This window comes from Pavona decussata, unplaced genomic scaffold, assembly GCF_977016875.1.
Source record: "Pavona decussata unplaced genomic scaffold, jaPavDecu1.1 SCAFFOLD_25, whole genome shotgun sequence".
In the NCBI taxonomy this organism is placed as follows: Eukaryota; Metazoa; Cnidaria; class Anthozoa; order Scleractinia; family Agariciidae; genus Pavona; species Pavona decussata.
The window spans coordinates 3,234,185-3,249,417 of NW_028145448.1; the positions used below are offsets into that span (position 1 = coordinate 3,234,185).

General features: G+C 38.2%; 2 protein-coding genes across 2 annotated transcripts; both read left to right on the plus strand.

The window, feature by feature from the left end:
- The first annotated feature begins 1,152 nt into the window (after positions 1-1,152).
- On the plus strand, positions 1,153-3,871 carry LOC146485828 (uncharacterized). Its single transcript, XM_085103188.1, has 5 exons — positions 1,153-1,360; positions 1,436-1,508; positions 2,424-2,553; positions 2,829-3,073; positions 3,337-3,871. Exons 1-5 carry the CDS (start codon positions 1,311-1,313, stop codon positions 3,700-3,702), a joined length of 864 nt encoding a protein of 287 aa, XP_084959314.1. The 5' UTR covers positions 1,153-1,310; the 3' UTR covers positions 3,703-3,871.
- A 3,039-nt stretch (positions 3,872-6,910) lies between these two features.
- On the plus strand, positions 6,911-13,909 carry LOC146485829 (fibrinogen beta chain-like). Its single transcript, XM_085103187.1, has 5 exons — positions 6,911-7,190; positions 7,266-7,338; positions 8,220-8,349; positions 12,760-13,004; positions 13,259-13,909. Exons 1-5 carry the CDS (start codon positions 7,141-7,143, stop codon positions 13,631-13,633), a joined length of 873 nt encoding a protein of 290 aa, XP_084959313.1. The 5' UTR covers positions 6,911-7,140; the 3' UTR covers positions 13,634-13,909.
- Positions 13,910-15,233: the final 1,324 nt, after the last annotated feature.

A 15,233-nucleotide genomic window follows, 5' to 3' on the forward strand; every position in this document is an offset into this window, starting at 1 on the left:
AAATCAATCCAGATATTTAGCTTCAATGGCGATAAAGCGGTAGTTCAAACCCACATAATGAATTGTCAAGGAGTAAAATAATTCTTCGTCGGACATTTTCTTTGCCGCTCGCGCACTGTTGGGAGGAGTTACAAACAACTCAATTTATTAATATATTTTCAGTTTTTTTTTATTTTTAAGCGAGCGATTTGTAAGTTTGCGCCTCACTGGGCACATCATAGATTCATCATGTATACAGAGATCAAAAGCAACCAACGAGAACATTGATCAAAATACTTAAAACGTTGTCTTCTGTATTCTCAGAACGTTTTCTGTCCTTTTAAAGACATATTTGTGTAAGCTAATACACAACGGAATTTTATTCAAATTCCCGTAATTGTTCGCTCTTGTTGGCTTTACGAAAATGCTAGCCGACCTTTTCCGCCTTTTGACGGACATATCTCTCCGTTCGAAAACGACAGGGATTAGTTTTGTAATGTTCTGAAATTTTGAGCTGAAATTTTGACCAAGAAAACTACAGATTTTCTTAACGACTTTATAAATTCGAATTTAAGGCATTCCGAACAGATACCCAGATACAGGCAAACACTGCATTTCACGCCATCTCGGCAGTAATAAATTCAAGCTGGGAAAAATTTAACGGAGTTCGAATTGGAAATTAAACAATCGTTAGACAGTGAGCGAGTACAAAAGACCCCCCTACCACTAATTTCAGTTAAGATCGTTCATGAATCTGGCATTCTTTAAAGCCATGAGGTAAGACATTTTCAGATGAGATACCGATCCAAGCAGTTGAATAAGGTGTATCTTTGTATTACATGAATCTCTGACGTGTGCAATGAGGCGCAAACTTTCAAATCACTCGCTTGTGCATAGTAATGTAATAAACTGGGCGAAAGAAATGTTTTATCAACCTTGCACTTCGTAGATTCATGTTTACTTCAGTCTATCTAATACTGCGAACAACGATGTCTTCCTTTGATAAAAATAAAAGTTAATCGAGGATTTTTGCCGTGATTTGTTCTTCTCAGCTTCCGGTACGTATTCTTTGATCACGTGCATTATCGGAACATGTATACCAAACATGTTGAAGCCTTTTTTTCTTTTTAAGTCATTACAGAAAGGAAGTTCTAATCGATTTAGTTTTGTTACTAAGTTCGATCATTTCGGCGCGGAAACTCTTTTTGTCTTGATTTCTGTTATAAATCGACGCACATACCCTCTCGGTGTTGTCTAACAAGTCCACTATTATTGTGATTAATTATAATAACCATATAAACAACGTCGCGTTATCGAGTTTATTTTGCTGAATGATGTTGAAGTTACCTTTCATTCTCTGCGTAGCAGCTTCGATTCTAAAGTAAGTATACGTATTTTTCTTGTCCCGAAATTAGAGCTGATTTTTTTCTTACAATTTGCACTTTTTACCCTACAGATGGGGCACTTGCGATCCAGTGAACGTTCTTTTTCTGAACAATGGACAATCGCTGAAGCTTGCACAGCGCCAGGTATGAATAAGTATAATCAAGTTCGCTATGAAAGAAGATTCGTTTTTCAAAGGATGATCTAAGTTCCAGAGTTACCTCTGCTACCGACAAGAAGTTCACGCCTCGAATTGAGTCCAGCTGGTCTTGGGTCTTGGGTCGGTCGTGTTGTGTTCTCGATCTAGTCCTCGTTCTGAACCCGTTCTAATTCTGTTTCTCTTGTTCCCGGGACTACATACCTACAAGAGCATCCAACGAGTTGTTTCGATAAAATATACCTGTAAAGTTCGGTCGAATTTTTTGACAAGAAAGTAGGGTTTTGATTAATAACGAAAATGGTCCCTTGAATTTTCGCGACATGCGGTAGGAAAAACTGCTGTTGAAATTCCAATTTTACAGTTCTGAGATCGGTATTTGTGTTTATGTAACTTCCGTAAATTATTAAGAAACAGAAAGGCTACTTCCTCTCATGCATACTTTTGTGTTAAGGACATTTCAATCGGCGTCAGAAAAACTTCTCAGTCCTACAGATAAAAATATAATATTCACAAATTGGATGCTTTTAAGTCATTTTCCAAATTATCACCACAGATTTTTCAATTAAGCGAATTTGTAGACTTATAATTTTTTTTTTAACAGTGAGTAAATCGACCGAAGGACTTAGTTCCCCTCGATTTTCGAAGATCACGCATTCTGCATTCTTTGCGGAGAACTCTAAAAATACTAATAAATTCCTTCTGGGCTGGCAAAACAGTCAGGGCAAAAGGAAGTTTCTTTGAAAACGTGAGCTGGATTGAAGAAAATTTGAAAGCCATGGACCTGGCAACTAAAAAGCGGTACAAACCTTTACTCGTTTCACAACTATTTGATTTGTACCAAGGCACTGATTAGCGCGCCTTAGTTCTTAACCAAATTTAAACATTTCGACATTTATTGCAGAATGTTCATGTTCAGGAAAACACGGCCAGCTGTAACTCTGACAACAAGGGATTACTGCGCATGGCAAATCTGCATTTGGAGTTCTGTAACGGAAAGGCCTGGAAACGAATATTGGAAGAAACGGTGACAGGTTAGCGTTCAACCCAACCACGGACTTTCCCCTGAATAGTTTCACAAACTTAGCAGATTTTGTCTAGAAACGATTAAATATCAATTACAGTATTTCTCAAAATTAACGCCCTCTTGAATTATTCTAAAAAAAGTCATTAATTGATATAACAAAGCTCAATCGAAAAGTATAAAAGAAAGATAAGAGCCAACGAAAAAAACGAAATCGTTTACAAGCAAAAAGAAACCAGAGGGGAAAAAAAAAGAAAACCATAAAGAGTTCTTTTATATTTTCAGGTAAAAGCTGCAAAGATATCAAGAGGCGCGGCCAATCTCAGGGAGATGGTATGTACTGGTTGGACCCGGATGGAGGAAGCCATTCAAATGCATTCTTGGCCTACTGTGACATGACGTCATACGGTGGAGGATGGACCATGTGTTACACTACCGATGAATACGCCAAACCCAAGACTGAAGTTACGTACAATCCTAAACTGCCTTATGGAACTGACGGGTACAGGACAAACTGTAACAACGTTCCAGTAAGTTAATTGGCTACTTATAGCAGTGATCTCAAATCCGTTGACTAGCTGAACATTCTCGATGTAAAACGTTTCACTATTGCACCTTGAGCATAAGGAACCTTCGAAGAAGTTTTGAGGATGCTTTCTAGCAATAATTCAAGACATAATGAAATGCGTTATGAGAACAAGTGCACGCGTAAAGTACACAAAATAATTTCACGTATAAAATGTACCGACTTCTGACTTATATTGTTCATTATATTTTTTTCTTTTTAAATTAGTTCACAGAAATAATCTTCGTTGACCACCAGACAGGAAACAAAGCCTACTTCAAACGAAAATCCAACCTTCCGATGATGGCGGCAACTAACTATGGGAAGAGAGGAAGTGCTTATGGATTGTGGGACGGTGTTGGAGCAACTAGCGCTTACTCCTACCAGCTTTTGATCTGTGATCATTCTTTCTACTCCGGCTTCTTCGTTTCTGGTTACACTAATTGTTACAAGTATTGTAACAGTTGGTGTAGTGATGCCAAATCACCGTACTTCCGTACAGCGTCCACCAATTCCGGTTACAAAGGCGTTGCCTTCAACACCAACGGTCACCGATCCGTTAGCACCAGGCTGATGAGTGTCGGTCTGCGCTAAGATATCAGTGCTTTTTTTCTTGGGTCTTCAGTTGGCTTTAATTTAAAAAAGGGATGCTAGATTTTGCTGTGATGGTAGATTGAGCTCATAACATAAGTTTGGGGGCCAAAACTCGCTCAGATTTTTATTTTTGTAATAGGTGTTGAATAAATAAAATAATTTCAAAACATGTCGCCTTGTTATGTTAATTCGCCTGACCTCATTACATCCCAGACATTCCTTTTTCACTTTTTCACTTCATTTATTTATTTACTTATTTATTTATTTATTTATTTATTATTTATCAATTTATTTATTCAGTTCCTTTTCTTTATCCTCATTCATTACTGAATTGAAAATCTCTGTCCTCTTAGCGTTATGTCCTCTGAGATCTAAATCTCCAATACTCTATCAGGGTTATGGATTTGAGTGGATCAGGAAGGAAAATCTCAAAAAAAGAAAAATATAACAGCGCTTAAAGAGGATTAAACTGGAAATTTTTTACCATTTATTGCGGACTGAATAAATCGAAATTTTACATGAAATGGAGTTGTGTTCAATCTCCTCACTAGTCCCCACAATTAATGTGATTTTAGATTATTTTCTTGCCGCGGAATTGGAAGCCGTTTGTCTGTCGACGGTTAATTTTGTTGAAATCGAGTGGGGCATTTTTTTTTTGGGAGAAACCGAAAACGGATTTGTGATCTTAGATCATATGGATTCTTCACCACCACCAAAAAAATACACGGAAAAACCAAAAAAGGATCATTTGCCATGACAACGCGGGATTGAGATCTGAAAAGACGAAAAATAAAGTTGAAAAAATAAATAAAATAAATGACAAAAGTTGGAAATAACGCCACAAGAGAGGAAATAGCTTAGCGATCGATCAAAACAGCTGATAACAAAACATGCCTGCTAAGTTACAAATCGACGACTATGAAGGTTGTTTTTGTACTCAAATTGTTTAGCTGGAGGAAAGGTGCTTACAATTGCTGTAAACTACTTCGTGCTGTTTTTTTTGCGCGAAATTTAGACAGAAACATACCTTTTTTCGGCCTCCTCGTTTTAGGAAAATCAAAATGGCGCGAACAAAACGGTTCAGTTAGAACGTCATGTACAATAACTGTTGTGTACCATTTTTGCACGGAAAACCGCTTGTCAAAAACACTTTTTCGATTCCTTTCCCCCAAAAACGTTCAGGTGGTGAATCTCAAAAATCCGGATTTAAATTTGATCTGAAGAATCCACCGGGAGTGTGGATTATATGGATTCATGATCCGTGTTTGGATTTCATATAAAAAACCCCGCCAAATCTGTTTTTGAATTCAGAAATCCGTATTTGGATTTTCCCCCCAAAACGCACCCATTATCAAGCATGTAGGGAATATTTGCATTCTAAATTAATAACAATGAACAGTGAATGAATTGCTATGGTAATGCATGTTGGTCAAGTTATACTACAAAAAGCCCTCCGTTTTTTATTACTAAAGCCGACGGCACACCTGGCGATTTTATACGCCAATCAAGGCGATTTGATCGCGAGTGAAAATCGCTTAAGATTTTCGCCACCGATTAATGCGGACACATATAGCGATTTTTTTAGCCGATCGCGGCGATGTGGCAGTTTCAAAACTTCATGTGATGAAATTGCCCAACGTGATGGGTTGACTTAACTGGCTATTCGCAGTAATGAGCGTAGAAAATCGCGGGAACGGGCACACAAGTGTTCTGAGCGGACAGGCGACACATCTAAATGATACGCGAATTGGAGAAAAACGAAGGTTCGTTCACGTACATGTGCTGCAATAAGCAGTCAGGTGGGTGATAAATTAAGAATGATGGAAGCATTTTGATTCCCGAATTCGCAGAGCAGGCATTTACTCGGCAATCGAGTGAGATCGGATACTGCATTCAAATACCACGGATGTATTTCCCCACGAATATATGCATTGGTATTTGTTTAGTATGAAGGTTAGCCGCTCGCAAGGCTTCGTAACACAAATTTATGTTGTATTGTTCTAAGCACCTTCCAAATGTATCCGATTCTCCGAATCTTGAATTGATTGGAACATTGCATTGGACAGCCGGTTTCTGTGACTGTTGCATCTGACATTGTCGGTTCATCTTTGCGATTTTACTGAACTAACTAAGCTTGCTTAGAAACAAAAGAGTTATTTCCTAAAGAAAATGTGGCGCTGTGTCGGTGGAGGAGTGAATCAACTGTGTTGATAAGGCCATTGTAAATATAGTAACTTGTAATGAGGGACTGGTTATGAAACCTTGCCATGAGAACAATGGTGCTGCAGCTTATGTTGGAAGAACCGCGACCCTGCACAATCCTTTGTTTCAACGTTCACACCGCAGTTGAATATCTTAACAAAAACATTTCGATAGGTCAGTTGCTCCAACAGTTGCTCCCGTTCAAGCCTGAATTTTTTTTCAGGCTTTCTTTTCGCAACTGCCTTAGTTGCGTACTAACTGCGAGGATCTTTCTTCTATTTGATCTTTCATCCTCAGTTCAAAATATATGTTTCATATATTTAAATTCATTTACTCCAAATTCTATTGTTGATCGTGCAGGGTCAAGGCCAAAAAGGCAAACAAAAACATAAAGAAGTTTGTCAGGTTTCATAACCAGTGGCTTCAATTAACTATGCTGTAAAGAGATTTGAGAGATGACGTGTTAAGCCCTCGCCCTTCGTCAGACTGAATGAATCCACTTCGCTCCGGCTAACGAAGGGCTAGCGCTCAAAACCTCATCTCTCGAGTTTCTCATTAAATAATAATAATCTTTATTGAGGAAATCAATGTCACTAATAAGTGATTTACAAAAGAGTCCCCATTACGGTTGCCAAATTACCTTATCAACTCAACTCAGTTGAAAAAACCAAATATTTGTTTACTGAGTGACAGCCTCGTGGATAGGGCGAGATTAACATTAAGTCAGCTGCTATAGTTAAACACTATAGGATTTCCTTCTCCATCTCACATTCTCCGTTGACTTCTGATCATAATTTCTTTCACCGACGCAAAATAAGGAAGTCAGTAGCCTATTCAGCGATTGTTTTAAACAGAGATATTTTTAATATATTTGAGAGTGTTTCTTTATAGACTTTATACTGAATTATGTTCATAGAACACGCTGAGTTATTTTCTGATCACGTGAATTTTCTGAACATGTATACGAAACATGTTGAACTCTTTGTGATTTTAAAATTTAGTGAATAAAAATCATTGTATCAACGCAGGTGCTTATCAATTTGGTTTTTTTTACCAAGTTGTGATCATTACGCACGATCGGGTTATTTGAAGCCTTTTGCCTGTTATTTCTATCGGAAATCGACTATATATTGCCTCAGCAGTGTTTGAAAAGCCACTACTTTTTATTGCAATCATTCTCGTCTAATTAACTATACTGACAACTTCGCGTCATCAAGTTTTATTTTTGCTAGAAGAATGCTGTTGAAGTTACCTTTAGTTATCTACGTGGCAGCTTTTATTCTAAAGTAAGTATACGTATTTTTCTTGTCCCAAATTTAATGCTGATTTTGTTTCTTAAATTTACACTTTTAACCCTACAGATGGGGCACTTGTGATCCAGTGAACGTTGTTTTTCTGAACAATGGACGATCGCTGAAGCTCGCAGAGCACCAGGTATGTTAGTATAATCAAATTGCCTAGTAAAAATGGTTCGATTGCAGAAAAGCGAAATTATATTGAGATTTATCTCGCTCCAAGAAATTCATGCGCCGTACTAGATTTTTCGTGTGGTTTTGGGTCGTGAGTCGATCTTGTTTTATTATCAATTTTCTCGATTTAGTCCTCGTTCTGAGCCGTTCTATTTACTTTCCTTGTTCCTGCACAGAATCCGACGAGTTGTTTCGGTAAAATTTCTCAGTGATATCAGATCCGAACGAATGTTTAATAAGAAAGTAGGGTTTAAACGTTTTGACAACAAAAAAGGTCCATTGAATTTTCCCAAAAAGGAAAAAGAAAAAAATTCCAATTTTGCAGTTGTGAGATCGGTTGTTCGCGATTGATTTTTGTGTTCAGTTAATTAATTGACGTTCTTAAACTATTGGGAAAGACAAAGGACATTTTTTCTCATGTATATGTTTGTGTTAAGGACGATTTTTTCGTACGGAAAACTCCTCCTACAGAAAGTTCAAAACTGGGTGACCAAGAGTAAGTCCTTCTGCAAGACATTATCCAGGATGTTTTTCAGTTAAACGAATTGATAGTCTTGAGTTCGAAGTGAGTATATCGCCATAAAAGGACTGAAATGCCCCGATTTTCGAAGTTTATGTATGCTGCGTTAATAAATTCCTTCAGCGTTGGCAACAAATACTAAAGGAAACTTCAGGGAAAAACGCAGAGTTCTTTGAAAATGTGTATCTGGCAGTTAAATAGCTGTAGACATTGGAAGGAAACTTGACTCATTTCACAACTATTTTATTTTTTAGCAAGGGCAATAAGTGCGCATCAGTTCTCTTAGAAATCTCAACCAAATTTGAACATTTCGACATTTATTGCAGAATGTTCGTGTTCAGGAAACCATGGCCAGCTGTAACTCTGACAACAAGGGATTACTGCGCATGATAAACCTGCATTTGGAGTTCTGCAACGGAAAGGCCTGGAAACGAATATTGGAAGAGACAGTGACAGGTTAGTGTTACAGCCCATTCTTGGACTTTCTCATAAAAATTCATTACCTTAGCAGTTTGCTTTTGGGATCAACGACATCAATGATTTCAATTGTCCAAATTGGCATGGTCTTTATTATCATAAACTTAACGATTACTACAACAAAGCTGAATTATACTGAACTTGGAAATTACAAAAGAAAGAAAGACAAGAGAGGAGCAAAAAAAAAAAAGATAATAGTGAGGAGAAAATGAACCAAATATATAAGGAAATAGAGCAACCAAAGAAGATTATAGATTCATGACTACCGTCAGAAGTATACCAATTCTTATTTGGTGTAGTTAGTGTAGTTAATGTGGTTCCTGTACTTGCTGTAGTTGCTGTAGTCTGTTTTAGTTGATGTAGTTGGTATAGTTGCTGTACTTTTCTTTAGTCGATGATGTTAGTTTAATTGCAAGTGTAGATTGTGTACTTGCTGAGGCAATGCAAAGAAAATCACCGAGGTCTTCACAACAACTCAAAAATCAAGTGGTTAAAAAGATCAGTTAGAGAAATCGAAGAATCACTAAACAAGAGAAATAGGCGAAAAAAAAAACACAGGATAATATTTAAAACGTTAGCTAGAGTACAAATTAACCCACAACAAGCTTTATTTGAAACGATATTTGAAATTATTTTCATTTCTCAAAAACGAAAGTGTGCGTCAAATAAGACGGCGTTTATGGTTGAACTCGGGCATTTGAGTGATTTTCATGGGAATATCGAAAGTAATTTCGCATCTAACTTGATTTTACTTCACTTCGTTCTCAAATTTGTCAAAACATGGCGCCGCGCTCTGGACCAGACAGAAATTAAACCAATACTGATTGGTCTAACTTGACCCTATTTTTTTCGATATCTTGTTTTGTGTTGCTTTTATGTTCTGTGATTTTTGAAGGAGATTATTTTTGTTGCGATTTTATGAAACTTATATATAAACCCCTATATTCCAAGTTTGTTTCCAAAATATCCTATAGCATCCTTGTTTTTCTTCACATAGTAAAACGTACAAAATTAAATGAATCAAAAAGGTTATGTTTCTTTCCTAACTTAAATGGATAAATTAAGTTCACACGATTTTTTAATGATTCCAGTTGATTGCTGAATCCAATAATATCATTTAAAACTGTCATCACAAAACATTTCGAATTTCCAAACTTCAAAATAAGATTACAGTTTTCTAGATGGAAAAAACTCTTTAGCGTATCAATTAAAAAAAAAACACACAAAAGGAAAATTTTCATGACAACGTGTCAAACAAAATTCACAAACTACATTAAGAAACAAAACAAAGATCAGTAAACACAGCAAATACAGCAACTACGCCAACTAAAGCACAAAACTAACTACATCAAGTACACAAATTACACTAACAACAGCAACTACACCAACTACAGCAACTACACAAACTACATTAACTACAGCAACTACACCAACTACACCAACTACACTAACTACATAAACTACACCAACTACAGAAACTACAGCCGAACTACACCAACTACACCAACTACACCAACTACACCAACTACAGAAACTACACCCGAACTACACAACTATACTAACTACACCAACTACAGCAACCGGCTACACCAACTACAGAAACTACACCCGAACTACACCAACTACACTAACTACACCAACTACACCAACTACAGAAACTACACCCGAACTACACCAACTACACCAACTACACCAACTACACCAACTACACCAACTACACCAACTACAGAAACTACACCCGAACTACACAACTATACTAACTACACCAACTACAGCAACCGGCTACACCAACTACAGAAACTACACCCGAACTACACCAACTACACTAACTACACCAACTACACCAACTACAGAAACTACACCCGAACTACACCAACTACACCAACTACACCAACTACACCAACTACAGAAACTACACCCGAACTACACCAACTACACTAACTACACCAACTACACCAACTACACCAACTACACCAACTACACCAACTACACCAACTACACCAACTACACCAGCTACACAAACTACACCAACTACAGAAACTTTACCAACTACACAAACTACAGCAACTACACCTACTACACCAAGTACAGAAACTACACCAACTACACCAACTACAGAAACTACATCAACTACACCAACAACAGAAACTACACCAACTACACCAACTACACCTACTACACCAACTATAGAAACTACACCAACTACACCAACTTCACCAGCTACACCAACTACACCAACTACAGAAACTACACCAGCTACACCAACTACGGCAACTAAACCCACTACACCAACTACACCAACTACAGAAACCACAGAAACTACACCAACTACATAAACTACACCAACTACAGAAACCACAGAAACTACACCAACTACAGAAACCACAGAAACTACACCAACTACATAAACTACACTAACTACACAAACTACACTAATTAAACTAACTACACCAACTACCCCAACTTCAGAAACTACACCAGCTACAGAAACTGCAGCAACTACAGCACGTGCACTAACTGCAGGAACTAAATTAACTAAAGAAACTACGACAACTACAGAAACTACGACAACTACAGAAACTACGACAACTACAGCAACTACACCAACTACAGCAAATACACCAACTACACCAACTACAGCAAATACACCAACTACACAAACTACCAACTACACTTACTACACTAACTACAGAAACTACACCAACTACACTAAATACACCAACTACACAAACTACACAAAGTACACCAACTACACCAGCTATACCAACTACACTTACTACACTAACTACACTAACTACACCAACTACACCAACTACACCAACTACACCAGGTACACCAACTACACCAACTACAGAAACTACACCAACTACACCAACTACAGAAACTACACCAGCTACACCAACTACAGAAACTACACCAACTACACCAACTACACCAACTACAGAAACTACACCAGCTACACCAACTACAGAAACTACACCAACTACACCAACTACAGAAACTACACCAACTACACCAACTACGTTAACTACATTAACTACACCAACTACAGAAACCACAGAAACTACACCAACTACATAAACTACACTAACTACACAAACTACACTAATTAAACTAACTACACCAACTACACTAACTTCAGAAACTACACTAACTACACCTACTACACCAATTATAGAAACTACAATAAGTACACCAACTACAGAAACTACACCAACTACACCAACTACACCAGCTACACCAACTACACCAACTACACCAACTACACCAACTACAGAAACTACACCAACTACACCAGCTACACCAACTACAGAAACTACAGAAACTACACCAACTAGATTAACTACACCAACTACAGAAACCACAGAAACTACACCAACTACATAAACTACACCAACTACACAAACTACACTAATTAAACTAACTACACCAACTACACTAACTTCAACAACTGCACCAACTACACCAACTACACCAACTACCCCAACTTCAGAAACTACACCAACTACACCAACTACACCAGCTACACTAACTACACCAACTACACCAGCTACAGCAACTACACCAACTACAGCAACTACAGCAACTACACCAACCACACCAGCTACACCATATACAGAAACTACACCAACTACACCAGGTGGTACACCAGCTACACCAACTACACCAACTACAGAAACTACACCAACTACACAAAGTACAGCAACTACAGAAACTACAGAAGCTGCACCAACTACACCAACTACACCAAATACACCAACTACACTAACTACACTAGCAACGCTAACTTCAGCAACTACACAAACTACACTAACCACACTAACTACACTAACAACACCAACTAAACCAACTACACTTACTACACCAACTACACCAGCTACACCAAGTACACTAACTAACCCAACTACACTAACTACACTAACTACACCAACTACATTAACTACTTTTATGATTGAAAGTAATGAGGGTTTTAGAGTCCAACGGACGAGCTTTTTCGTGGATGTCCTGGGAGGATACGATAGGAAAGTGAAGAATGACTTAAACAGTTTGTTTGAAAGGTCTTAGACAAACAAAGTCTTAGTAGGATGCAATTAACGAACCATTCTGCTGCATGCTATAAAATTATGAACAGTGCACTTTAACACTAGTTTACGTTACGTTACGCTGTGTTTGTATATTTGTCTTTGTACACCCACCGGTAGCCTATAAAAGGTAAAATGAGCTTGGCACTAGGCTCCTCCGTTTAACCTAAGACCAAACATGTAACTGATTACAGACAATTGTCAATAAAATAAGAAAATATGGGACTTCTTCTGGCTGCTTCAATTTTAGGGTAATCATTTACTCCTGAAATTGGCAAAATCATAAAGTGTTCTCATTTATTTTCAGGAAAAGATTGCAAAGATATCAAGATGCGCGGCCAATCTCGGGGAGATGGTATGTACTGGTTGGACCCGGATGGAGGAAGCCATTCAAATGCATTCTTGGCTTATTGTGACATGACGTCATACGGTGGAGGATGGACCATGTGTTACACTACCGATGACAAAGCCAAACCCAAGACAGAAGTCACCTACAATCCTAAGCTGCGTTATGGAACTGACGGGTACAGAACAAACTGTAACAACATCCCTGTAAGTTAATTGGCTACTTCTAGCAGTGATCTCAAAGCCGTTGACAAGCTGAACATTCTCGATGTAAACTTTTTCAGCGTTGCACCTTGAGCATAAACAACCTTCGAAGAAGTTTTGACGATGCTTCTTTGCAATAATTCAAGAATTAATGAAATGCGTTATTAGAACAAGTGCACACAAAAAGTGCACAGAATAATTTAATGTTTAAAAAAACGTACCGAATTCCTAATTCCATTGTTTTCTGTTTAAATTAGTTCACAGAAATAATCTTCGTCGACCACCAGACTGGAAACAAGGCCTACTTCAAACGGAAATCTAACCGGCGTCTAACGGCCGCAGTGAATTATGGGAAGACTGGAAGTGCCTATGGATTGTGGGCCGGTTTCGGATCCATGAACAGCGGTTACTCATACCAGCTGTTGATCTGTGATCATTCGTTCTACTCCGGCTTCTTTGTTTCTGGTTACACTAATTGTTACAAGCGGTGTAACAGTTGGTGTGGTGATAGGCGTTCCCCGTACTTCCGTACAGCGTCCACCAGTTCCTCTTACAAAGGCGTGGCCTTCAACACCAACGGTCACCATCCTAACGTGCCAAAAAACAGGCTGATTAGCGTTGGTCTGCGCTGAAACAACACTTTTTCCCTCCCACTTTGCTTCAGTAATTGGTTTAGATTAAAACGGGAATTGGTTGCTTTTTTAATTCAGAAGTTAAAACAAGGGATTAATAGCTGTAATCAACCAAGGAATCTATTTGGAAAATTGATTCGGCAGAGATACTGAATTAGAAATAATCATTACGATTCAGGAGATAAGCGTGGGAGCCCAAACTCGGTCAGATTTTTCTTTTGTGCACTTTTTTGTACTTGGTGTTGGGATGAATAAATAAAATAATTAAAAAACCAACCGCGTTGTTGTGTTCATTCGTGTGGGCTTCATCACCTCCCAGACAACTCCTTTTCACTACACTTGCAGTTTCACCTTTTCTTTTCACACTTTTTTGTTTATTCATTCATTTCGTTCTTCTTATTCACCTGCATTACCGAAACATGGTATTCTGCACTAAAAATATCTGTCTTTTCGATGTCCTAGTACTAAATAACAAATATTTTATGAGAGCTCCTGGATTTGACAGACTGAGAGAAGTCTCCTTAGTCTCTTTCTTCTTCCAATCCAAGCATGAGCGACAAGCGGCGGAGCGAGGGGTACATCCGGGCGTCTGGCCGGGCACTAGTCCCTTCAGCTCTCTCCAATCCCTCTTCATTTTTACCGTTAATTTGTCAATTTGTTATTTTCGCTTGCGTGTAGGGTCGAGTCGTATCTCAGAACATTACTTTCCCTACCAACCCTTTAAACCCCATCATCAAAATGCATTTTCCCCCACTGTTCTCCACATACTGTTTGCAGGGCATTTGTGAGGAGAATGTTTGTAAAGATCAAAAATTCCATCTTTGGTGATCATTTCCTTTCCGCAAAAGCTCTATTAAGCTCCCGGGGCGCTTATTTATTGTTCATAGCTCATTAACAGGGGGCTTTATAAAGAGGTGGGTTTTTTTTCATACCTTAAAACACCGTTTTCGTCTTAAAATAGTTCTTGTACAAAACTCAAACCACAGCAGTGAAACTTTAAATGGAACGGGCTACTTAATAAGAATGTTTGCAATCAGAACATTATTCAATCTGCATGGAAAACGTACAAATGTCAAATTCAGTTTTTCCTATACAATGGTCTAGTCCGGTGGAAAAGGCAAACCTTTTGTTGGGAAAAGCAAACAATATTATTATGTATTTGAGTGTATATTTGTTTAAAGACAAACCAACTCGGTCGCATGAAGTGGATTTCGTAATAGAGAGCTAAAATAGGAAGGACTAATAACAAAATGTATTGCCCCAAAAGGGGGGGGGGGGGGGGGGGGAGAGAGGCGAGAATTACAGAGAAAGAGGGGCTTATTTAAAAAAATAAAAAATAAAAACCGACTCTCAAACGGGGGTCTTATTAAAGAGTCGAAGGCGTAAGTAGAGAGGTAGAGGTGGAGGGGGGTGGGCTTAATAGCGCTTTTTCGGTAATTGTCATTATTGGAAGTTTTCTATGGAAATTTTGTTGTTTCATCAGCTTTCGATCGAATTTTAACGCCATGCAAACTCTTGTATTCCGCCTTGGTGACTTGTGGTTTACGCCACTACGCCGTTCTCACAAAAACTCTCTTTACTGAACTAACTACACTGCAAA